At 39.4% G+C, this 26,200-nt stretch overlaps 3 protein-coding genes and 1 long non-coding RNA gene across 6 annotated transcripts; 3 read left to right on the top strand and 1 right to left on the bottom strand.

Annotated features, from left to right (window-relative positions):
• The first annotated feature begins 611 nt into the window (after positions 1-611).
• On the top strand, positions 612-3,800 carry LOC135677175 (uncharacterized). 3 transcript variants are annotated; one of them, XR_010514605.1, is made up of 5 exons: positions 612-1,043; positions 1,326-1,373; positions 1,457-1,569; positions 1,661-1,817; positions 3,235-3,800. It is a non-coding gene; the product is annotated as an uncharacterized LOC135677175 (long non-coding RNA). The 3 variants fall into 3 exon arrangements; XR_010514590.1 differs by having other exon boundaries at positions 1,463-1,817; XR_010514574.1 differs by having other exon boundaries at positions 1,457-1,817.
• Positions 3,801-7,305: 3,505 nt separating this feature from the next.
• On the bottom strand, positions 7,306-8,174 carry LOC103982556 (uncharacterized). Its single transcript, XM_009399519.3, has 2 exons — positions 7,765-8,174; positions 7,306-7,690 (listed from the first exon to the last, which is right to left on the bottom strand). The coding sequence occupies exons 1-2, from the start codon at positions 8,146-8,148 to the stop codon at positions 7,508-7,510; spliced, it is 567 nt and encodes a 188-aa protein (XP_009397794.2). The 5' UTR covers positions 8,149-8,174; the 3' UTR covers positions 7,306-7,507.
• Positions 8,175-19,125: 10,951 nt separating this feature from the next.
• Positions 19,126-21,328, top strand: LOC103982546 (glutaredoxin-C8). The gene is made up of 4 exons (XM_018831176.2): positions 19,126-19,390; positions 20,155-20,228; positions 20,851-20,949; positions 21,033-21,328. The coding sequence occupies exons 1-4, from the start codon at positions 19,236-19,238 to the stop codon at positions 21,101-21,103; spliced, it is 399 nt and encodes a 132-aa protein (XP_018686721.1). The 5' UTR covers positions 19,126-19,235; the 3' UTR covers positions 21,104-21,328.
• A 1,903-nt stretch (positions 21,329-23,231) lies between these two features.
• LOC103982538 (homeobox-leucine zipper protein HAT22) lies at positions 23,232-24,354 on the top strand. The gene is made up of 3 exons (XM_018831170.2): positions 23,232-23,652; positions 23,723-23,802; positions 23,921-24,354. Exons 1-3 carry the CDS (start codon positions 23,323-23,325, stop codon positions 24,207-24,209), a joined length of 699 nt encoding a protein of 232 aa, XP_018686715.2. The 5' UTR covers positions 23,232-23,322; the 3' UTR covers positions 24,210-24,354.
• Positions 24,355-26,200: the final 1,846 nt, after the last annotated feature.

Below are 26,200 nucleotides of genomic sequence, written 5' to 3'. Positions count from 1 at the left end.
TGCGGGCAGAGACGAGGGATGTCCCATGCCCATTTCTTCGTCGAACCGAAGGGCTATATGGTAACTTCACAAGTCATTTGAGTTGACCGATATATCCCTGGAGTGGGCCGTGGAAACCGCTTGGTGTCGGATTTCCGCGGCCCGGTCTGCTCGAATGAACCGGGTTCGTCGACCCTTGTCGTGGAAGCACACTTAGGCTCGCATGCATAAGGATTTGATGATATACTAATAGAATATTTAGACTTCAGGCTTAATAAGTAAGGTTAAGGTTAGTTAAGGAGCCATCATATATGTTCATGATGTATTTCATGTATCAATATTCAGTAAATATTTATCTTATATCATTAATCATTAGTCAATTACGATCGATAAAAAATTATTTTATGTGAATATCATTGATAAATAAAATCATTATTTTTTTTTTATCAAAGCGATAGTTTAGAAAAATAAATTATTTTCTAACGGGAGAGTGTAATAGTCTTCACTTTTTAATGATATTAGATATTCATGATTTTTATTTGCTTAGTTTAATGAAAATTTATTTAATATAAAAATATATATATATATATATAAGGGCGAATCCGAGGCTTGCAACGACCGGAGTCAGAGTTCTCGTCTCCGGACGATACGATGGCTCGGAGGTCCTCCTCCTCCTCGAGCTGCCACCGGTACCTCCACTCCGCCTACTACCTTAGGCACCCGATGCGGCTCGCCTTCGTCTTCGTCATCTTCGTTATTGCCATCTGGGATTGGCCTTCCCTACCTAATCCGGGAGCATGAGGCGAGGGACGCCCCATTCTTCGTTCCGCTCGTATGATTCTTTCTTCCCTAATTTTTGTCTTTGCTTGATTCTGATCGTTGGCTGGATTTGAAGTTCTTGCTGATTGGATCATCTTATATTGCTTGCCTATAAAAACCTACACACCAGAGTTCTTTACCTTTAATGAGAAAAAAAAAAAAAAGGCTGGAACAAGAATGGTCTATCTGTGGAGCCATCATTTCTTCTATGTTGGTTGGAACTGGAGAGCCCCTTAACTTTTCTGGTAAGCATTGCAACCATCGTCCTGAAAATTGGAGAACATGTTATTTGGGGATGCAAAAGGCATGATTTCAGTTCAATAAATTGATAAAGTGGCTCCTTTGCAATGTGTGAACTCCTCTACCAGAAACACATTTGAAGATTTAAGAGGACCCTTGGGATTATTATCCTTCCTCTTATACTGTATCATCTGCCCCTTTAAATCATTGATATTCAAAGAATGACTTGGGTCTTAAAAGTTCAGCGATCTGGGTTGCTAGGAAGCTAATGTGTTTTATATGTGCAGGCTGATATTACCCAACTTGGGGAAGAATTGAACCGATTGCACGATCATGTAAATTCAATGTTTATGTATTCGTCTATCGTTCCTTTAGTTTAGTGATGTTTGAAGGTTGCTCTACTGTTGTTTCCCTGCAGCTACAGAAAGTAGACGGGTGGTGGTCATGCGGGGCGAAGTTTCCTCTGGTACAAATGACAAACTTATCAATGAATTTGATCTTGTTAACAATCAACGTAGAGAAAAGGTTAAGGTGACTACGCTTCTTTCGGGTTTGTTTTGAATACAATAGCCTCTCAAGGCTATAGTCAACTAACTTCTTTTCTTGGCTTTTCAATCTTAAGATTCAATTGTAATTACGTGATGTCTTTCCCTCTATGACCGGTCGCAATCAAAGAGTGGTGTGAATAGTTTTTGTGGTCTTGGAGCAACCCTTGTGGACTCTCTCCATGCACTATACGTAATGGGTCTAAAAGATGAATTTGAGAAGGCTAGAGAGAGGTTTGTTGTTTTCTTTTGTTCATTAACCTGATTGGAGATTTCCTTTGGTGCATGTGCACTAAGCTTTAATTGTTGTTTTATTTTTTATATCATCTTGTTTATAGCACATGATTCGATGATTTGTATACTTTCTATAATTTTGGTTGAAGAAAAAAAAAGATTTTTTTTTATGCATTATATGCTACAGAAAATAATATCGAATGATATATTATGAGATTTTTTATGATATGTTGTTTTAAGGAATTGTAACATGACGCCTATAAGTATAAATAAATTGTGCCCACGATACCTGGGTATACAAGGATTTGATAGATTTGAGAAAAATATGAGAAAGAGAGAGTGTTGGTGTTATCTGTTCATTTGACCCAATTAGCTTATGTAGTTAGCACAAGTTGCTGTGGCTCATTGGAGGGTTCAATATGATGCCTTGTCCAGAACTCGAGCTAATTTTTTGTGCATTTGTGCCGGATGTGTGTACACAATCACAAGTGGGTCTATTTTGGGACTTCTTGAAGACAGTTATGATGAGATGTAGGAAAAGCTCAAGGAAGCCTTGATGAACTTTTTTTATTTTCCTTGGATTTTGGAAAAAAATATGAATCATATAGGTGAAAATGGGGTTTGGAGATGTATGCGAATGTTGGCATGCATGTTAGACGAAGCTGTTTGCATATCTTGCTTGCTAATTTCCCCATTTATTAAAGGGTTGGGCAAATGTTTAAACCAGTCAGCTATTATTAACTTTGGCTGAAATGGTTGAAACATAGTAAGACCTGTAGTGTAGTGTTTCAGCTGATGAGGTAAAAATCTGACTATTTTTGAGAGTAAGCATGGCCTCGCCTGAGACCTAACTTGAGCTTATAACTGTTCTTTTCATGGTCCTTAATACACATTGTCACATAGACCACCAAACATTTGGTTGCTTCTCATTTTTATTATGCTTCTCTTTTCTATTATCTTTTGGTTTTTTTGAAAGATTCAATTGTATATATCATTTGATTGTATAACCTGGTAAGTTGCAATTTGAAATAGTGGAAGCAGTAGCATGTCCAGATGAAACCCCCTACATCCACCAGGAACTATTCACCCACCTCTTGATGATTGGCCTAACTTTATCCAGACTTTTTGGGAGCATCCTACCCTTGGTGGATGAGTGTGGAGTTGTACATAGGTAACACAAAAGATCTGTAGGTTCTTTGAAGAAACCACATAACACCATGTGGGGCTTTACTCACCGAGGAATTTCTACTGAGTTGTGCACATCATGTTCTATCATCTGCAACCTTGACAACTATATTATTGATTTTTCTTCTGCAACCCATGACTCATTCCAAGCAGGCTGATTTTGTTTTGTTTTAATCAGTTGGAACATACATATTTCAAGTCATGGTATCACTATATGATGCTACAATTGCAGGACGCTGTGACATCCAACGACGGGTGTGTCAGGGCCTGCAGTTGGCACGCCTTGGGGGGACCTCCTCCTCCTCCACCACCACCACGATGGCGTCAGGCGTACGGACGGCTGCAGCGGAGCAGGTACGGCGGCTCGTCCGCCCTTCCGTGGAAACACGGACAGGAGCAAGTGACGCGTCGGAGTCACGTGAGCCGAGATGCGTTCCGTCGTCGGCCTCCTCGGGCAAGCCCACCACCAACCTGTCGCTGCTCGCGATACGGCTACCTCGCGTGAAACCGACGGCGGCCGTGGGAGTAGGTGGCGTGTCGGCGTCACGTGATGGGCGCAACATGACTGCTACTACGTACGGTCGTAAGTGGATCTTACCTTCCACGTGCGAGGCAGGTCTCTGATCCAGTATTTGGACTGCTGCATCTACCGAAAGGGAATGCGTCGATGAATGATGGTCCATATTAGAATGCGTATAATCCTAATCTCTGTATAATTCCAATGCAAGCAGACACATTTGATGCATAACTTGGAACGTGTTCTCTTACACGAATATTATTGTGCAACTTCAAGCCGTGGGGGAGGTATCACGGCTCCATTCGATATCAAGAACACATGGTCGCGTTTTCTTGAAGCGAGCGGGTCGGAATATTATCCGTTGGATTGACTCGAAATAGAGTAAGAGGTTGGTTCTTACATTCTAACTGTGTGTTAAAGTCGAAAGAGAGATTCTCGGTTCAACCCCTTCGAAGCTCAAGTCAAAAAAATTGACGGTGTTTTTAATGTCCGAGGTTCATCTCCTGATGTGTCAGGAGGTCGGTCTATATATTTACGATTGAGAGTCAATCATGCACGATCCATTAATAGTTGTCGAGGCTTTAGGCAGATGGCCTATACAGTTTCGTGTTTTTGGGCGGTACAACCCCGAGCGATACGGGTATGGTTCATTATCTCACGAGGGTCCGAGGTGCTATATCAACCTGCTTGTGTCACGTGGGTTCTGAGACTCCACGTCTTGGACAAGACGTGATTCTGATTGAATATACCCTATCAAATATGCCGATGCGACTTTGTCTAGAATAAGTAGGTATCAAAATAAATATAATAAGACTGTACCTTTGACCAAAACAATGATAAAGTTGGAAACCCTTGAAATGAAAGGTGGTGTGACAGAGACCAGCACGTCAAGCCAGTGAAAGCTTCTCTCCGACGTGAACTTGTCATTGCTATGTTCTAACCTTTTCGGTGCTTTGTTCGATGCGGAAGGCTTTTGCACCAGATACATGATTACCGACGAAGGCTGTCACAGTGTCTTACTAGAAAATGGTCCGCCTATAGTGTCTTTACATAGGATAGAGCTCAAGAGTCACCCCACTAAATTATATATAATATATATACCTATATATGATGATGATGACGATGATGATGATAACGAAGAACAAACCCTCAGAATGATAGTTAATCTTACATGAAAAGGACATGGATTTTGTGCACGCGAATCGTATGTGACAGCAACGGTGAGTACTCCTCTATTTATGGGCAAACCGAAGAACACAACAGCAGCAGCAGCAGCAGCCGAAGGAGAAGAAGAGGGAGGAAGAGAGATGTGCTTGGTGTTCGGGTGCGGGGAGGAGGAGAAGGCGCTGGGGACCCACAAGGCGCCGGGGAGCTGCCCCTACTGCGGCGGCGTCGTGATGGCGACGGACGTGGAGAAGTCGCTGCGGCTTTGCTGCCTTCCCGTGTGCCTCAAGACCACGACGAAGTACTCCTGCACCCACTGTTCCCGGCGCCTCGTCACCTATCCTTGATGGATTATAGCTCCACTCTGATCTCAAGATCCCATCTTTCATGTAAAAATCGTAACTTCAGCGCTTCGCGTTCCCTAAAATCTCACCTTGTAACTCGATCTTTGACTCGGCTCTCAAAGCTATTTCGGCTTTCCTGTGTGTGTGTGTGTCAGTGGAATGGGGGTCTGTTTCGATGTTCTTCTTTCTCTTTGGGGGAGAACACAATATGTTAACTCTCATGGTGCATACAACATCTGCCTGCAGTTGATCTTTAACGCTCAAGGTTGCTGCTATGTTAATCCTTGGAACTAAAGCTGTGTGTCGTCATCTACAGCCAGATTGTTAAATGACCTCAAGAACACATTGATGTTGGACCATTGAGATTAAACCTAAGAACACAAAACTCAGTCCACTGTCCTATTACTCTTTTTTTTTTTTTTTCTCTTTCTTTTCCATGAGTAAATGTAAGGTTATTATGTAAGATTAGATGATCATTTTGGGAGCTGCAATACAAGTGCATATGAAATAAAATATGTGGACATCACACATGAAATTCCATATCACTACATTACGATCGACAGCAACCAAAGTCACCACAGTATTATAATAGCAGTACATATCATTGGACGGTGTCATACATAGCATGGCTACTTTATGTTCCAATGGTATTGCTGAAGTCCGTGTAGGAGAAAAAAAGTATAAAAGAGAAAAGCTATAAGATCCCCTCGGTGGATGACAGCTTTTGTGCACGGTCTTATCTCTTCCACCTCATCTTTGGAAAACCAGAAGAAGAACAGTGGTGCCCCAAACGTATTGCGATGTACGCGATACAGTACCTCGATATCTTCCTCGGGTGATGTCATTTTCCTTCTTCGTTTTGGATCAGTAGTCCCCATCTGTTCTATGTTATGCGCGAGGTGCTCGTGCCACTGTGATGAGAGAGGCGAAGATGAAACCTAAGAAGAGAACCCGAACGCACTTATCATCGAGATCGATTGATCGAAAGGAGTACACGTCCGTAGAACAAAACCTGATACGTACAACGCCATGCATCCAATCAAACTGGATCGATCCCAAATCGAGATGAGATGATTCAAACGATAGAAGGCATCACACTGGGGATGTCCCTCGATTAGGCCACAGAATCGAGGAGCAGGGTCGAAGATGGTGTGACCTTTACAACCGTTGGATTCGAGTGGTTTTGGGCTGACTTTATTTAACTATATATCTGATTGGATTCTAATGACGATTATCGATCAATAATTTTTTTTTAATTATAATATAATTTCTTATGATATTATTTTAATGAGAATAATTATTATAATTACCATCTTAGAAAGAGAGCATAACATAAATATAGTCTTCTCTTTCGGATTTGATGATGGTATAGTTATAGATCGGATAAAGATTTTTTTTTTATGATATTGAAATATATGTATTTGTAAATTTGATTTATCATTGTTTACTTTTAGTTTCTAACATTAAATTTTTTATATAATAATAACATAATCATGATTTGTATGCTTAAAGGAGAGATTAAGATATGAAATATTATAAAGATTAATTTGATTTATGACAAAATAGTATTTGAACTTAAATATCTTTGAATGAAGAATTTTAAAAATTATCTGTATGATGTTGATTAAATGAAACACGAATGAATGTAATGATCATTAAATATTATTTGATTCACTTATTTTTTTTAATATTCAATATTAATATTATATATATTATTTTTTATATTTATAATTATTTTAATTCATGTGATGATATTTATTTGTTGTTGAGTTTATAAAATTTATAAATGTAAGGGGCATGTGTGTCGTAAGGCATAACCCAATAATGGCTCATAAATGTCAAGGCTCGAGCTTGATGGACTAATCGTTCTATCAATTACGTTTGATTCAAACTACAAACTAAAATATTTAAATTAAAATTAATAATAATATACTTATTAAACCTTTATAAGTCAATTTTAGTTTTGTTCACTTTCGATTTAGGACTAATTAGGATGTTACAGTCCATATTTTAATTTTTAAAAAAATAATAATCGTATCCATATCATGTATGTGTTGTGATATAAGGATTGTGCTATTCTTATTATTCTTCTTTGTGAAGGCAATGATGATAACGGTGATGTGTCGGAGAGGGATAGAAGAATTTCAAAAAGTAAAAGAACACATCGAAAAGTCATGTAAGATTTAATATGGTTTAATAAATCTCGTTTATATTCACGTAGATAAATTAAAATTTTCACCATATGACATCAATCAATCACTTTGTATATCCTCTCACATACAAAAACAATATTTATATTTTTTTCTTTAATTTTTTTTTAAATTATAGAGTATCTTCTTTAGATACTAATGTTGGATGCATTTATTGAAGACCTCACAAATCGTTTCAGTTTGAAGAGGAATAGCAGTTGAAGACACCAATCGAACAATTGATGGCATTAGATCGAACACCTGGTGGCATTATTTTGACTGCTTTACTGCTTACTTGCAGAGCTTTAGCTTCTTAAAGAAAGAGGCAACCTGAGACTTTGGATAGGGCCTGGTTGCGAGGCATGTGGGGAAGTCCTCCGGCTGCTCCACCCACAGCTTATGATCGATCCCTCCCGTCTTGAGCTTGTCCGACAGGTTCCTCAACTGCGTTTCACCCTTCACCTCCAGCGTCACCTAATAAACCAAGCATAAGACCTGGAAATTTATATATAAAAAAAAGGCTAATCGAGGCATTTGATCGAACAGACCTTGTGCATGGAGTCGAGGTTGTCGTCGGAGCAGTAGGCGAGGACGTCGGGGTGGTGGCGGTAGTTCCAGACGGCGGCCACCGAGGCATGGCAGCCCTGGGTGACGACGCTCCCGAGCGGCCAACTGTCGATCAGGTCGCGCCGGAGGACCACGTACTGCACGACGACGTCGGCCCCAGGTGGATTGTCTCCGACGCTTCCCGGTGGGGAAGGCGCGGGGACTCCGGCGGCGACCGCCGCTGCGTCGGCGGAGGCGCTCATGTTCCTCCTCGGAGGAGGAGTGTGTCGGAGGGTCCGCCTCCCAACTGTGGGAACGCGGCGAGAGCAGGAGCGCGGGAGGAGGGCTCGAAGGCGGACGCTCGACGATGCGAGCAGCGTTTCCATCTTGGCGCCGCTAATAAGGAGCTGGCACGTGGCACCTTTGAATCTTTATTTCCTTTCTGGTCCTCGGTCGAGACGCATAATGCAAAAATCTTACGTGGCGGATCGTAGGTAGACCATGTGGGCCCCGTGCTGCCTGACGCCCAACTCATGGCGATGGCTCGTGAACATTAACGACTTAATTGGGCCACCCAATGGATTGGGCCCTCAGCTAAATTGCACGTACGAAGGACTTCCCTCGTCCTAATGGAAGTGCTTCCATTGATGTCTGCGATTACTCTTCCACTGTTTCGACGATATGGTGGCTGACGTCCCAACAACCACTGTTCATCAAAAAAGGAGAACAGCTAGAAGACATACGAGCTGAACAATGAAGCAATGTCAATTCCAAATATCACACTTGAAAAAAAGTTCTTCAGGGATTATCCTATAATATATGTGACCCCTACTGTCTCAGCTATTAGGAGGGTTGCTTTATCTCTTTTCCTTGCATTTTTTGGGTACCAAGTTTTCTCTTGCTGCAATTTCTCTCTCCCTTGGAAGTAGTGAGAGCTTTTTTGTTTAGTGGGAGCAGGAATCAGAATTAGGTAAGGGATATATGTTTATCTTGTACGTTACCTATTAGCCATAAAGAACTGCATTTGTGTGTTTCCTTTCATCGAGACATGCTTAACTGAAGCAATGGCTACGGTAGTCGACAACTGGTTCCATCCAAGGTACACATGGCCATCGTTTATATTTGGATTTGGGGTATTGTGATCACCGTCACAATCTCCATGGCCATACAATAATTCATATTTTGTGTACCAACAAAGTGCCATTACATATAAATCTTGCAGGGTTTCGATACTTGTTTGGTGCGACAAAGTTGCGTCATATACTTCTTCTTTGGTACCTATCAGGATATGTGGCACTAAACACAAGAAAAAGGTCATCCGAATGGAAGAAATATATGGACGCACACTAACCTCGTCTTCTTGGACATGGTTTTGTGTATATTGGTGTAAACTGAGGTGACCACTAGATCATAAGAAACAAACGTGTTGATACTAGCTATCATTAATCGTGTAGAAGAAAGGTTGGGTACATATTTAATGGTAGCTGCTGAGGGTGGTGTAGACAAGACAACCACCACAACTATCACCATCACCGGGGAGGATCATTAGGAGGCATCCTATGCTGATATTTTGGTCAGCATGGGAATACCCAACCTGTTCCACCAGTGTTTTTGGATGTACCTATGTGTTTTTTGTTGAGCCAACAACATGTTCCGTGGAAGCTTGACACTCACTAAAAGAAAAGAAAGAAAGAAAGAAAGAAAGAAATCAGCTTTTGCTAGTAAGGTTTGGATGATAAATGGAGAGGAAAGGGTGGTAACATGGCTCATCCCATGCATTTATTCTTGTCACTTAATTACTATGATGACTGATGGCTTCAAACTCTCACGAAGAAAGAATCAAAAGCGACCAAATAAATGCCAATTAGAGGTAATAATAAAAGGAATCTACTACTGTTGGAAGGTGTAAGAGAGTCACCGGAAATGATAAGGTACGGATCACCTAACCATTACTGCTCATCCCCGGCCACCTGCCTCTTGCTTCTTCGCTTGACTCAGGTACGTACTGAATTGTCCATGAGATTCCATCCTCTGCCCAGTCTTATCTTTAATCCAAAGAGCTAAGTGATGTTTAAGCGGATATGGGGCAACGCCTGGTAATTATTCGTAGAACAGTGTTTACGCTTCCTCCTCACTGTTCTTTGCATGCCATGTGCGAAATGACGTTGAGCATGTGGCGGGCTTCCCTTTAATCCATCCTCTGAGATCCACCAAAGCAATGCCTGCCATTAGCTATAAACAATAGAGAGGTGTCTGTAAACATTGCGAGGGAATCATTGTAGTCAATCCTTCTCATCCCATCATCTTTTTTCTCACATCTCGGGAGATTCCAAAGTACGATTCACGACTTTCCAGTCGTCAAAAGTTCATTTCTTTTGCTCTCGTAGGCCTCTTGTAGAAAGAGACACTAGCTTCTTATTATTGTGCTTCTTTTCGAGATATCAGATTAGCTGGGAATCACACAAATGACAAACCAGAATCGATCCATATTCTCCCTCGGATAGGACTTCATTCATTCATTCATTACTGAAACGGAGAGATGATGCAGCGCCACTTACCGGTTGCTACCAACTACCATTCCTCGGCGATGGCTTGTTGCAGCAACCTCTCGTTCTCGAACAGCATGCAAGTGATGATCTTGCGGTAGCCCTAACAGTACACAACACACGCCTTCCACGTTTTCTTCTCCCGGAAGGAAGGAGTATAGAGATTTCTTTCAGAGGGTAACAACAAAATAAGGTCATTTGTTTACGTGTATAGTTGAATCTTAGAACATGGAGAAGAAGAGCTTTCCAAGCAACATTTTTCTTGCTGCAGCAGAGCTAGCAGGGCATTTCATGCATGCAGTGGAAGATGGTACTGAGCCTAAATTAATTCTTCATCAAGTGGTTCTAGGATCACTCGAAGATTTTGTGCTTTCTCAAGCAACCACTGGAGTTTTTATGTCAGCGCAGTGGAGGAAAGCCATGTCCAAAGTCAATAATGGAGTGTCGGATGCTTGATGAAGAAGGCTGCCACCCTTTTGGACATCACATGCAACTTTCGTATTCTATTCTGGTCTCCCACTTCTCCCCTCGAGCTCCTCTTCGATTCAACCTTCTCTCCACGAGGAGACAGCGTGTCAATTCAAAAACACCTCCGAATTTTGAACGTGTTATTATTCTTTTTCAAGTATTAAAAAATATTCATATTTTGACCCTTTTTTTTTATTTTTGTTTCAAATAATACTCTTAATTTGAAAAATATTTAAAATATATTTTTTAAAAATTGTATTAGTTTTTATATTGATTTTTAATTATTACAGTGTTTTTATTTTCTTCATTTACAGTGTGTTTTAATAGTATTTATAGTGTGTTTATTGGTATCATGTCATACCTCCTTGATTGTCATTGTTTATAAATTATTGTAATGTAATATTTTTGACTTTTAATTAGTTTAATTAAGGTATAAAGGTTATTTAGATCATTTATGATTTTTTAAATAAATTTTATAATATTTTTATTGTGGTGATAAGAAAGAGCACTGTAAAAAGTCAAAAAATATTATAATAGATCAAAAGTCTATAGCGATGTAAAAAAATTTTAATGACAGTTTGATATTTTTTAAATTAGGAATGTTATTTAAAAAATAAAATAAAATGAAGAAAGATACCAATTAAAAATTATCAAAATGTGGATATTTTATTTTATTTAAAATTGCATTTAATTACATTATGGACTTCTAAGGCTTTCAATGAGAGACAATTGACCAACCTCTACGGAGGAGATCGCCTGTCTCACATAAGGGAGGGGACACGGAGCTCTTTTCTTTCTGTTGCAGAGCTGGTGGGTCCCGCGGAATTTGATGCCATGTAGCTTACCCACCGTGTTTCCCGTCTCGGATGGCACCTCTCGCTACGCGTCTATCATTATTATTATTATTATTATTATTATTAAATTAAGAACGGAGAAGGGTGTGTCCCACAAGCCACGCAAAGGAAGGACACATCGGTGGGTCAACACGCAGGCAGGCACATGAAACAGCTCAGCTAAGAAAGGCTTCAACCCTCTCCTCCTCCTTTCGGCTTCTTACGTTTTCCACACAGTACTTTTAGAAGCTCTCGTCTCCCTCCCCACGCCTCCATTCCTCGCAATCATTTGCCTTTCTCTCTCTCTCTCTCTCTCGCTGCCCCTCCTTCCCTTCGCTCGCTTCAATGACTATTTAACTCCTTTTGCACCATCTCACCATATAATTCTGTTCTCTCCTTTGTACCTCTACCATCATCTCATGTGCCTCCACGCCTGCTCCTCATCTTCTCCTTAGCCCCCTTGGTGGTTTACTTCTTCATCGTCGACATCGAACTATGGGGTTGGAGTTCGACGCCCAGGAATCGCCACCCCTCGCGCCGATCCGGACCACCGGGATCGACGCCAAGCCGGCCGAAGAAGAGGTGTCCGAGTCCACCGACAACGGAGAGGCGGAGTGCGTTACACCAAAGTCGGAACAGCCGGTGTGCCAGCCGGTGGTCCCACCGGCCCCGAGGAAACCCCGGCCGGCGAAGAGGAAGCTCGGGCCTCCACCCAAGGGTTACTACCCCGTCCCCAGCGACCTCGCCTCGGTCTTCATCCCGCTGCCATGCCCTGGACGCAAGAAAATTCGTGCCGGCTGATCGAGTCCTCCCAGAGATCTTGTAATTTCTATATCTCTTCTCACGACCAAGACAACATCTTTCCATCCTTTTCTTCCTTGTGAAAATAATACAGTGTGTCCTTAAAATCATGGTGACGACATATATATCGTTATTATACGTGGCTTGTCGAGCGATGTATAGTTGTTGTCCATTTGATCCAAATAAGGGATTTAGCTGTTCGCATTTCAATCATGGGTTTCTTTCAGAATCAACATTATCTCAAGGGAAGCACTTTGGAAACAAAAGATCAGCACCACCTTATTAAGCAGGAAGATTTCGGATTATTCAGATGGAATTGATCTCTCTTTCTTTCCTTCCTTTATTTTTTTCTTCTTTTTTCTCCATATATATATATATATATATATATATATATATATATATAGAGAGAGAGAGAGAGAGAGAGAGAGAGAGAGAGAGAGAGAGAGAGAGGGTGGAAGGCTTCTTACATTTATTTTGGTGATTACCGATTGATGACTGATATCCTACCATAGACACTCAAAACACATTAATCGTCTAACTAGGGTGTTCGATTCCAAAGTCAATCAAACATGACTAGTTATCGATTTGACTTAATTTGTATATTAATATTATTTCACACTTCAGCCATTAATCGATCGAGTTCATGATCATCATGAGTTCATGATCAGGTCGGTCCCACCTTTTACCTGATTCAAATGAGCAACTAATATATATATATATATATATATATATATATATATATATATATATATATATATATACGGTGAACGGTGAGAGAAGAACAAGTGAGGCAAAGAAACACCGCCCTCGTTAGGTTATTATCAGCAACTTGTCGCCATTTATTGGGGCCACTAACTTCGAAAAGGACATCCTTCCTCTGGAACGCTCGGCAACACCGGAAATTATTACTCTGGAAATAAGTATAAGAAGAGACCGCCGGGAGAAGGTAGAACACATGCATAAGCCGTGACATACTTCAACCCTCCATCTAATCCACCACTTTGGTATTGGATTAGAGACGAACACCAGTCCGTTCGCTTGCGGTGCTGCTAAGATCGAATTGACTCCTCGTAAAAGAAAAATATATGTAGCCTCAGATGCTGCATGTTTCTCTGCAAGAACATTATACGAAGAATGTTGGGTACAGCTGGCTCGGACAAGCCTGCTTGATGATGATGATGATGATGACGGCAAACAAAGATGGATATGTTTTCGTCTGCATAATTTATCTTTTAAAAAATCTTTCACTATTTTTTTTTTTAATCAGATGATACCTCTATTCGTTTTTATTTGGGGCATCTTATTTTTTCTAGACAAAGATACCTTTAGACAATTATTTAAATATTTTTTAGAACTAATCGTGACACATGAATCGATTCTTTCATATAGATCGATTCAGCCTGATTTAACAAAACCATATTGATATGGTCTATTTTAAGTCCAAGATACGTTATAGCTGGTGTCACACGTCAAGTCAAAATCTGAACCAAGTTGTTACTTGGCACGTCTTGGGAATCTCGAGACGGCATCGCCCCCAAGACATGACAAGTCAGAATCCGTACCAAGACACTGTTTGGCACATCCGTCATGCCAACCCGTGTAAATCAATTCTGTCCACAATTGACTTGCTCGTTGGAGGGGTCAAAGTTGGGAATCACTCGACGAAGGCCTTTTTTGTATGGAAGCGATCAACCGAGAGCCACGAGTGTCTCGACCTGGAAATCGTCATCATGTGAATGAGGGCGAGCTGTCACCTATACCGGGAACGGAGAGATGCAGCTCGACGCAGACGGCGCTCGGACCAAGAAACACTGACCAACACCCCGTCGCGAAGGCCCGACCTACCTCGGCGTCTAGCTCAGCTGACAGAGAACTCCCAACATCGACCCGTGGACCTAGCCATGCTGACTCACCAGCCACAACACCTTTGTTCACCAACACCTATCTCCAAAATAGAGTGAGTTGTATCATACATAGCCATCATTAGAAAGAAAAAAAAGCAAATAATATGTACATCAAAATGATATTTAACTTATCATTAATAATTAGTACATAGCCTCTTAAATATGTACACATCATTAATATTGGTACAAATAATACGATTTAAAGTTATTCTATAAAACATAAAATTTTAAGTTATTCTATAAAACAAATCATATGTACATCAAAATAATATTTAACTTATTATTAATATTAGTACATAGCCTCTTATATATCCAATAATTTTTGCGTCACCACCCTACTTCATATTCATATTCTTTATCTTATCCTCGATAGTTGAAATGAAGATAAGAATGCATAGTTATCGCCCAATTATAATTTATTAATAATTTTAAATTATCAATAATATAAAATAAAAGGAGTTAGAATTGGTGAAGTATAATTTGTTTAAAAATATAAGATGCAAACAACACTATATAACTAACAAAGTCAATAATGTCTACACTATTAGGAAACTTTAGGTGGCATCACTTACACAGCAAAAGAATAGTAAACAAAATTGGTTTAAAAAATCTAATATCGGATCGTCGTGTACGAAGATTGGTGTACCAAAAATGTAAAATCGAAGGTCGCATAACACATGTGAGATAATTTACATATGTGAGATCGTATATCCCTAAAATCGTAGATCCAAATCTCTACATAAAAGAGGTCAAATGTCTTCTCTTTAGCGGCGATCAACACAGCACATGGGTGACAATGCTCCTCAAATCATAGCACGATCTTTTTCTCCACGTGCACCATAAGACTACACCATGATCAAGAATGGCTTGACCCTTCTTGCTGTCCACATGCCTCAAACAAGGGCTATCAGCTGAGGGGAGGGGAGAGGGAGGAGAATAGAAGGGGTGGCCAAAAGTAAACTAGCTCATGATACCTTTCGGGCCCTCATATTTACAAAGGTTCATATCACTTAACTCTAATAGATCCTGCCTTATTGGATAATGGATCTCTATCCAATTACACATGCCTCTTGAATTAGTGGATCTCTACCCATTAATATCTTATTAGCTCTTATTGGATCTTATCCACATGATCCAATAATTCAGGGATTTATTTAAAATCTAATAAGACAAGGGATTAGTGGATATCTCATATCTACACCTCTACTCGTCGTAACACCTATCATATATGTGTGACGCTCTATGCTCAATATTGAGTTGTCCATGAGTCGTACCTATCATAACTCATTTTGATTAAATGAATTAGTATTTCTATAATAATTCACTCAACTCATCGACTACGGATGTAGCAAGTCATTATGCTATAGTCTTCAAACGATATAAGGGGTTTCAATCCATTGAACATATCTACCCTCAGTTATCATGTATTATAATCTCTCATCCATCTAATATCCTAGAGATCGTATACCAGGCATGGTGTTATCAGGCCCATACAAAATCTACTCGAGTCTTGCTTTAATCAAATTCACTTGAAGAATTTTTTTCTCTCTCGATATGAATGACCCTAGCTAAGGATTTGCCTGAGCAAGAACATATAGGATATTCCTCTCATGATACTAAGAGTGGACGATCCTCTACCAATATTCAATTACCCTCGTAAAATTGGTTATCACTCCCAATAACTGGATGTGCTAGATCGAAAACTTTCATACCTATAAATCTGATATCAAAGAGTATAGTACTCATACATGACGTTCTTGGTATTTTAAGTTTAAGGACCAGACACAAAACTAGAACTATGGAATCACTGCCCGATAATAAGTTATCATCAACCATCTAACATTCTATGAGCGGATCATTCAGTGAACTCATTCTTCAATGAGAACATGCATTATATCCTTAGTGTCACCACACAAGTAGTTATATAGCACACTAGTCTATTTAGTTATTTTGATGTCTCTCTCGAGTAACCTATGATCAGAAATATTTAGGGTCTTTATTTATAGGCGAATTGGTCTCATTATCATGATCTCATCATGATTAAATTTTTATTGCATGGATTCAAGAATATCACAATATATGCAACAAGGAATATAAAGTGAGAAAAATTTAATAATAATTAGTAAAAAATGTTAAATCTCATATTTTGATGATGAAACCAATTGATAATGTTATGATCTAATTTGCGTTTTAAGTGATGCAAGACTAGTTTCCATAAGGAGAGGCAAATTGATTAAAGCAGGAAGAATAAGAAGTTGGGTCAGAATTGAACATGCCAGAAGATTGGACATTAAACCAGAAGAATGGTCGACGTGTCGGTAGTAGGCTTCGTGCCATGAGTTTAGGCATCAGGCCAAAAAGATCGGACATTGCGCTAAGGAGATCGGATGTTGCGAGAAGGTAACATGCTGATCGGGCAATACGCCGAAGAAAAGGACGATGCACCGAAGGATCAGATGAAGCACCGGAAAAACCAATGATATACCGAACAATAGATGATTCATGCTTTGTAATAATTTGTCTAGCTCGAGTTAGTTTAGGTCGTAATTGAGTTGATTTCGGGTGTAACCATTTCAACTTAATTAGGGGTCAATTGGGCTTGAGTTGAGACCATTTTGGGTCAACTGGAAAGCTCATTCGGTCACCTAAAGTTAGGAAGAACCACCCATAAGCTAAAAAAGTCAAGAGCATACTTTTATATATTGTTAGGCAATGGTACGGTTAGACTGACCAATGGTACCACCTAGTATCATGCGATTGTACCACCCAAGTGGTACATAATCTCCCAAACTGTGTTAGGCGGTAGTACCACCCAGTGTCAATGTTGGAGGCGGTGGTACCGCCAGGACCTGGGAAACCCGGGATGAGACCTTTTTTTACTCCAATTTTGAAGTCATTTAAGGTTTATAAATATTCCAACAATTCCTGCATAGAACAATAGAAATTGAGTTAAAAAAGAGGGAAGAATGCTTGAGTTGAAAAGATTTAGAGTATCTTTCTCCAAGTTTTCTAAACGAGGAGTGAGGTTTAAAAGGAAGGTTGTAAATGTTCTCTCCTGAGCCTATCAAAAGGAGAAAGAGTTGTAAGGGTAGTTAATCTTCGCTCGTTGAGATAAGATCGGTAGTGAAAGCTGATGGTCTCGAGTGAATGTAAGTCACAACGACCAAACCATTTTAAAAGCTGGTTTGCATTTACTTTATGCTTATCATTTATATTACAAACTGATTATTTACTATTTTCACTATCTTATTACATTTTCGTACGTGTTTTCAAGTTAACATCTTTCCGATACGGATTTCATAGAACAAAGTTTTAAAATTGACATAGATTTTATCGAAAGTACTAATTCACTCCCCTTCTAGTGCCGATATGATCATAACAAAAAAATTATATAATGTATCATACGTGTATCATCACTCACATGATTGACTTGCAAAATACCTTATAACTAACGTATACTATCGTTACTAGAAATAATCCTTTACTTAAGTTTTCTATATTTTACTTATTCATAAGCTTATCTTTAAAATATTTCTAATACATATGCCCAAAGTTAATATTTGATACACACAAAATAAAAGAAACTTAAATTCGACACCAACAAACATAAAAGTACATGCGTCCATCGAATGTTTCATACAAATACGCTTACACGAGACCTCTATTTCTATAATTATGATGTAATATTAAAAATTGGAGAGCAAAATATTAAAAAGGATAGCCTCACAGCTTTAAGAGTATAAAACATTTTAAAATGATTAATATAATTATGATAATTAACTATAAACTATGGGTAGATGAGAGTGGGTGACAAAGCTTGCAAGGTGACGAAGGCATCGTAGAAGTCACATCTAACAAAAAAAATATAATTAATTAGCTGTATATAATATAATAATACTTACTATAAATCATTACATAATAAAATATATTACTCGTCGTAATTTCTTTAGCTATATTTTTTTAGAGTCCAGCGGATCTATGCAAAGATATTTTATTATATTCAATAGTAAATATTATCAATACAATAAGGATAAAATAACACTCCTAATACTGGAAACTATAATTAAAAATTAATTTTTCTGGCATAAGCTAATGATACTCACTAGAAATTTAATAAGGAACAAACTATTACATAATTATTATTAGCTAATAAAGAAGATGACTTTAGGTAAGCAAATATAATATACTTTTATTGATGGTGATATCTTGATATCTTAAAAGATTAAAACCTTTGATTCTGCTGAACTAATTCATTTAGCTTTAGTGATGATGAGCAAATTTTTACACTCATCAAGATGTTTTGCCATGAACTTGGTAAATCCATCTATCTTTGGATGAATGTGGCACTTGGTAAAGTTAAATTGCATAATCTCATAATTTATTGAATTCAGCTCAAATTTAGTCTTTTTGTTTTGGATGGTAGAACTCCTCTTTCATATGATTATTGTATCTATCTCTTTAGATCCATCAATCCATTTGGTTTGATTTCACCTATAACAAATTTGAGCAACTCAAAGAAGGGTGGAGCCTAATTTGATTATTATTATTATTATTATTATTATTATAATATATATATATATATATATATATATATATATATATATATATATATATATATCTCCGTTTCGATTGAATCCTTTTCATATTATAATATTATATTGCTATTTGCGAGGTTCATTTTTCTTAATATTAAATACGCAATAACGGAATTAAAGTGTTAATGGGAAATTAATTACACAGTAAATCCTAATTTGACGATTTAACGAAGCAAGCCTTCCCAACCGCTGGGATTTAGTTAGTGAAGGATTCACCCAATCGCACGCGTCCGATCGTCTCTCGGCTTCATCCGTTCGCTACCCACCTAATCATCGTCGTTCGGTCTCCCTCCCCAACTCCTCCGCCTTTCCCCATTTGCTCACCCATGGCGTCGGCGGCGGCCGGAGGCGTGTCGGTTTGGCATCAGCGGCCGTGCTTGCGGTGGCGGACTCCCGTTTCCTCCGCCTCCAACAAGGTGGCTTTCGTGAAGAAAACCGTATCCTCCCATGACATCGTCATCTTCTCCAAGTCCTATTGCCCGTATGTACATTTTCCACTCGAGCTTCTTGTCGCGATTTCATCCTCGATGTCCTACCTACCTATGTTGATCTCTCCATCGTAATTCGGGTTGATAGGTTATACTTGTTGGCTTTCAATCTTGTTCGATTTCTTCTTATCGCATGAAATGGGCTGTGGGATCGTGTTCTTGCCTCCTGCAAGATGAACGCTGGGTCTTGGATTGGGAGATGGCGCCAATTGGGTTGTTATCTCATTGACCATGGCGCTCACATCGTAGCGTCATGCTATATGCACCTTCGGATTAAATAATAAGCATACTGCAATATGAAATTTGCTGAGTTCGGAGGAATACTTTAAGGATTTGATATGCTTGTTTACAAATTTTGGTAGGAAGATGAATTGCATATAGGACAGCCCTGTTACCTTCACTCCTGCAAGCTAATTGTTAATTTCTTTTGTTGAATCAGAAGCAAGTACTTTTCGGTAGCACTGGATGATTTTTGTTTAGCTAGCTGAGAATATTGGGGTCATGGATAGGCACTGAAGCTCTAGATAGATTTTAGTACAAGAAACTATTTTTGTTTATTTGCAGTAAGTCTTCCACCTAGAGCATTGTATACACATTGTCAACTTGTATGTCTGGATGTGTAATGAGGCAATCATTCTGTTTACAAATAAATTCTTTTTGTTCCTTGGCAATCATTTTGATTCTGTTTTGTTTTCCTAGCTTGCACATGATCTTTTTTAGTCAATAAAATCCTCAATTCTTCTTACTGCTCGGACAGGTATTGTATGACAGCAAAAGCAGTTTTTCAAGAATTGAAGAAGGAACCATGTGTTCTGGAGCTGGATGAGATAGGTTTGTTTCCTGCAACTTCATGCAATCCTTTTGCCATGCAACTAAGCTGTGGCCTTTTATGTTTAATTCCCTTGAAAGAAGTGCACAAAATGCTATCAAGATTAGAAGGAAAGAAGATTCTGTTTTGCTGTATAATTTCTAGTGAAAAGAAAATAGAAGGAGCGGTAAGAAGGATGATTCTTCATCTTTCTTACTGCAAACTAAAAACAGTTTTGACTTCAATTTTTGGAGGATCGTCAATGCCGAGACTGTGTGACTTAAAACATTGAAGTATTCTATCTCCTGTGCATGCAAAAATATTTAGAAAGAAATGTATCAAATTAGGTCCTTGGAGTAACTCTCTTCAATCTACTAATCATGAAACTCCTGATGCCTGCTTCTAAGCTGAGCTCATGATTTGTCCTATATAACTTCGGATTTGTTCAAGAATGTGGTCTCGGGGCACAAATTCTACATACTATTTATTAGTCAGTAATTCTTGGCGTGGTTAGATAACTAGATAGCCTTCGATTCTTTAGGTGTTCGATTACAAGAAGGCCTTGTATGCCACTATGACTCCTCGAGGGCATGATAATACATAGTTTAAATTATTGTTTCATTGCCTTTCTCTTTTTCTGTGTAGAGGATGGGTCGGAAATTCAAGATGCACTGTCTGATATTGTTGGGAGGCGTACAGTCCCTCAAGTGTTTGTCCGTGGAAAGCACTTGGGTGGTTCTGATGGTACCAAACATTGTTTGCCTTCATTATCTTTTTTCACTTTCAAAATTTTAGCTAATTTCCTCTTGGATTCACATGCATTACAGATACTGTTGAAGCTTATGAAAGTGGGAGGCTTCTGACTCTTCTTGGTATTGGCTCAAAAGATGATCCGTAAATAATGCCCTATGACTAACTTTTGGAAAGTTGGGATATGGAAGCATTAAATCTTACATGACCTGCAGGTCTCTCTAAAACAAACTTAATATTTCGTGGACATGATTTTGATGTTACAAACTAGGATATGATGTTTCTTGGTTTGTTATCTCTTTGTTTCTTGTGAGGTATGCATATATTCCGTCTTTACAGTTCAGATTTCATATTATGATTTCCTTCCCATTTAGATGTGATTGTGTCAACATATACCTGAGATATTAGCATGATATTGTTCGACAAGTGCACTTCAAACGCTGATCCTTTTCAATTGATAGTTCTGGTTTCTTTCACATTTTTCAGCTTTTACTGTCTTTCCACCTGATGGATGGTTGAAGGCCTGAAATTGTTTGGTCATCCTACGCTCGCCAGCTTCAGCACAGACGCCCTTGTTGGCCAACTGTGTGCACTGACACGTTACGCTTTGCTTTGCTAAAGTGTGAACATCATTTTCCTTGTGCACCAAAACTCTTCTTTAAACTCCTTCTAAGGTGCTAATTCCAGTTAGGGAATCTGATTGTAATTTGCACTAGTATATCACGATTCCTAACTCTTATCGCCTTCGTAGCACCAGATCTAGCTAATATTTATACTTTTTTTTTTTAAACATTCTTCCTCATGCTGCTATGTTAAAGTATTATGTTAGTTTAGACCACCAAATAGCATCCAGTTTCTAGTAATTTGTGACGAAGTTACCGACACACTATCAACTTCAAATGGAGTACTAACATAGACTTTTGTTTTTTTTTTTCTCATTCATTTTTAGGATAGTGCTTTCTCAGATTCTGTGCTGTTCATCTAAAACTTGGACCCTCGGGGCGACATGGTATATTATCAAAATGATTCTTATTAAAGAAAAATCGGTAGCATGCTCTTTCTTGTTAGACTAATAAAAGACGGGGATCGACTTGCTCTAAACATGGAACTACAGGACAGGCACACTTTGGAATTATCAGATTATTGTTGTTGTTGTGCTTCTCACAAACTCTTTGAAATGCCCCTGGAACTTTGGCAGTGACTGGTAAATGGCTGTCTGTTTGCTTGCCTTCTTCTTTTATAATTCATTGTTTTTTTTTGTTTTTTTTTTTGTATAATCAGAAACTCTAACCGTATGAAATTACTTCAGTTTAAATTGAATTGTGATCATATTCCGTATAAAACTAGCTATCGACATTTTTTTTGTCTCCATGTCTCTTCTTCTTTTGTCAATGATAGCAAAGGGGTGGAAGCATTATTATCATTATTTTTATTCTTTTGAGAAATGTAAAGAAGCAGAAAAGTGAGTCTATGTTTTACGTAAATATCATGAACAAATTATTCAGTAATCATGTGACTTATCAAACGAGTAAGTTCCAAAATGCAGCTGCTGCATGAGAAAAAAAAGGATCATCATCATCACAGTCAAGAGGTATGGCTTGTCTACCAAGTTCCAAAATCCAAGATATTCGTCATCCTAATCCTTGCGTCAACAGGGTTTGGTGTTGACAACCGTGGTCAACCTTCAGCCCCAAATTCCAGACATCATTCTCCTTGCCTTCCCCGACACTGCAAAAATGATCATTACCGCCGTAACTATGGCGACCAAGTGGGTGTCGATGGCATGCTTAAGAGCTAATTGTCAATGGCTGGGGAGCCATGGGTGGACTTTAATCGATGGCAATCATAATGTTCATAGATTAGTCCTCGGGTTTCGACATCGAGACACGCTGTGACCAAGTCAACTTCTTCTGTATGGTTGGAGATTTGCCATGGTTTTGCTTTGAGATTTCTTCTTAATGTAGTGACGGTCAAAGAGGTTGTGGGACGAGCTCCAGTCTGCCAAGTTTCATACGTAACATGATGTTCATCAAACACTCAGTAATCGTGTGTCTCGATCAAAGCCTATTTATCATGTCAACTCCGTCGCAGGAAAACCTGCTTGACACCTGCCTTTGATATCCTTCGTCGATCTCAGTTTCTACTGTCACTCATCAGACGCTGCATGTCAAGTCGAAGGGAACCATTGCTATCAGACTGCGCCACCGTAAGAAACTGCCGCGAAGTAGGCAATGAATTATAATATATCTTATGCCTATAAAAGCTTTTTATTACCTCATGGAAACACCGCGTCTCTCCTTGTGATTTGTACCCTCTATAAAGCCTTGCCTTTGTCTTCCGAGGAACCATCATAACATATAGGTTAGCATGGAAGAAGGCGATTGCAATACTAGCCTTTCCCTCGCGATAGGTGGTGGCAGACAGTTCACGCCAAGCACAAGTCTTCAGGTCCTATTCCCGCATCATCCGAAAGAAGAAGAAGAAGAAGAAGATACGCACCGACATGTAGGCAGCGTATCGAGATGGAAGGAGCTCGATGAGGAGGAGGAGGAGGAGGAGGATGGTGTCAGCGGTAAGGATGACAGCAGCAACCTGAGCGACGACAAACCAGTCGGCACAAGAAAGAAGCTGAAGCTCACGATCGAACAAGTGAGGTTGCTCGAAGATAGCTTCAGACAGCGCAGCACCCTTAATACGGTTAGTGGTGAAATATGAAACCCTCGTTTCCTTGGGCAAACACTAATACATACATGGATTACGTTTACAGATGCAGAAGCAAGATTTGGCGCACCGGCTAAATATACGGCCACGACAAGTGGAAGTCTGGTTCCAGAATAGAAGAGCCAGGTACTTCATACGAAGCCGTGTTCGATGCAAAGCTAGTGGCTTGATCTGGAGTGTGCATGCAGATTCCCTTGTTTCTTGGTCTGTAACATGCTTGGTTTGAAACGCTGTACGCATGCAGGACGAAGTTAAAGCGGATCGAGCTGGATTACGAGTGCCTCAGGATGCACTGCGACAGACTGATTGACGAGAACCGGAGGCTAAAGAAGGAGCTGCAGGAGCTGCGGTCTGCGACTCCGGCGTCGCCGTTCTACGTGCAACTTCTCGAGGCAGCAACGCTGATCATGTGCCCCGCCTGCGAGAGGATCGCGGCCGCCGGAAAGAGAAAGAGCAGTGCCTTGGAGGACGGCATGAAGAGGCCGCCGCAGCTGGTGCCTGTAAATACTGCCCTACTCCGTCTGCAAAACTAGCTTGTTGTCGTGTGAATTAGAAGATGGATGTTGAAGTAGGGTTGCATCAGAAAGCAAAATACATGTACTTTGGAATTCATCTGTTTGATCCAACTTTTGTACACATATTTTGTTCCCAGTCGATTGGGAATTTAGATTTGATCTATCTACTCTTAGCAAATGTTTCCCTACAACTTGAAACTCGATGGGTGGACGAGACAGAGGAGGAGAAACCAAGTTGGGAAAGATACTATATGATAAGACCGATGGTTGTCTTCGCACGATGGGAGAAAAACAGGTCTCCTTTTCCAGTCTCATTCCATGTGACATCCATTCAATACTAAACTACATAGCGCGATGTCACATTAAAATCATCAAGAAGAAGTCAAACTGCGTAAAACGTTTGTCGGTTGACTAAGTCAACTGCAGCATGTCATACCCACCATCGTACGTCTTATTGTTCACCGGTTAAAACCTATGTGAAAATTTCCTGAAAACAAATCCCAAGTAGGGCATTTTAACTAAAGAATATTTCTAATATCGAACTTTTATCAAATCTGAGTCCCTAATTAATTTTTACTTGGGGATTTATTTTCATCAATTTAATGAAAATACTCATTTGCCCTCCTCAGTCGCCTTCGACCATTGTCATCTTCATCGTCATCAAATTGTCATTGTCGTTATCAATCATATTCTTATTTATTCTTCTTTTTCCTTGTCATCTATCTTTCTTGACGCCTCACATGAGAGGTAGATAATAACGGAAAAAAAAGAAGGAGAAGGAAGAGAAAAAAAAAAAAGGAAGAAAAAGCGCAAACGATATTACTTAAGGTGGAAGCAAATGACGATGACCGACAACGGAGAACGAAGGATATTTTAATCAAATTGATTAAAAAAAACCATTATAGTAAAAACTGACCAATAATGCTTCATTTAGTAAAAGTCTAATAATAATAATATTATTATTATTATTATTTGGTAGAATGCCCCCAAACTAAGCTTTGTGTTTTCTAGCAATAAAGCCAATGGATTCCGTAGCGATCGATCAAGGCTACCGATCAACGCTGAAACTGACGTCTCTTATACTAGTCAGAGGAGGCATGAGAGTCTTCTCTTCTTCCCCTTCAAGCTTCTTTATCATTGTTGCATGTTTCAGTGACGTGTGTGGGTGCAGATCGTCCTCCTATCCTTTCAACGTGACACCGGTAGATTTGTCCAAGCTTGTCTATCTCAGCAACACAAAGATCGGTTCAAGAGATACCTTGTCAACTACGCCAGAGTCATGGCTGTAGAAACATTCTCTCGCACGATCTTCGAACAGTGTGGCAATGAGATTTGTAGCTATCTTTTGGGTAAACGTAAACAACAACGTCACCGTATCATTGCTCACTATGATATCGCGATTAGCGTTGTTGGTCGGCGATGTGAGGGTGAGGTTGATCCACACCTACCAAAGTCTTTGGTCTTCCTGCTTAATACGATGGCCTAATCACAGGTTTCTCCCAAGGATAGGAGTCGTCTACAAGGCAAAGAACAACACTCACCTACTCCTTCCGTTGAATCCACTAATTTCTCTCCACAGCATTTGAGAAATCCAAGTGTTGGGAGTACAGACGTACGGATTCGCATATGTCTCAGTCCACAGTCGACAGACTTGCATGCGATGGATTAGTAATTGTGCTGTGCCAATTCATTTGAAGTCCATACTTCATTCAATAGGTCACACAATTTTGGTTCAAATTCAATACCAGAATAGGAGATGGAGATGATGATGTTGATACCAAAAGTATATTACAAAATAATAATAAAAAAATATATTTCAAAAAAATAATAATAATAAACATGGTTTGCTATTTCTAAATTCCAAGTCAGTGATCTTAGTCCTTGCAGACATCAGTTGCTTATCCTTCAAAGATACTAGAGACAACAACAACAACAACAACCTACCTCAGAGAGATTACTTTAATGAGTTTGACTCGTTCGGTAAGAACTGCACAAGGTCACACACTTTC

The sequence above is a fragment of the Musa acuminata genome, chromosome BXJ1-1 (assembly GCF_036884655.1).
Source record: "Musa acuminata AAA Group cultivar baxijiao chromosome BXJ1-1, Cavendish_Baxijiao_AAA, whole genome shotgun sequence".
In the NCBI taxonomy this organism is placed as follows: Eukaryota; Viridiplantae; Streptophyta; class Magnoliopsida; order Zingiberales; family Musaceae; genus Musa; species Musa acuminata.
The sequence above is the reverse complement of the archived record's forward strand: the minus strand, read 5'-3'. Positions and strand labels throughout refer to the sequence as shown.

What these genes read in the sequence shown, in the direction of transcription:
- LOC103982546 (XM_018831176.2), top strand. Translation starts at nt 19,236, where the DNA reads ATGGCGTCGGCGGCGGCCGGAGGCGTGTCGGTTTGGCATCAGCGGCCG. An exon ending in TTCTCCAAGTCCTATTGCCC is followed by an intron (nt 19,391 to 20,154) that starts GTATGTACATTT and finishes CTGCTCGGACAG; the next exon opens with GTATTGTATGACAGCAAAAG. An exon ending in TCTGGAGCTGGATGAGATAG is followed by an intron (nt 20,229 to 20,850) that starts GTTTGTTTCCTG and finishes TTTTCTGTGTAG; the next exon opens with AGGATGGGTCGGAAATTCAA.
- LOC103982556 (XM_009399519.3), bottom strand. Translation starts at nt 8,148, where the DNA reads ATGGAAACGCTGCTCGCATCGTCGAGCGTCCGCCTTCGAGCCCTCCTC. An exon ending in ACCTCGACTCCATGCACAAG is followed by an intron (nt 7,691 to 7,764) that starts GTCTGTTCGATC and finishes TTGGTTTATTAG; the next exon opens with GTGACGCTGGAGGTGAAGGG.
- LOC103982538 (XM_018831170.2), top strand. Translation starts at nt 23,323, where the DNA reads ATGGAAGAAGGCGATTGCAATACTAGCCTTTCCCTCGCGATAGGTGGT. An exon ending in AGCGCAGCACCCTTAATACG is followed by an intron (nt 23,653 to 23,722) that starts GTTAGTGGTGAA and finishes TTACGTTTACAG; the next exon opens with ATGCAGAAGCAAGATTTGGC. An exon ending in TTCCAGAATAGAAGAGCCAG is followed by an intron (nt 23,803 to 23,920) that starts GTACTTCATACG and finishes GTACGCATGCAG; the next exon opens with GACGAAGTTAAAGCGGATCG.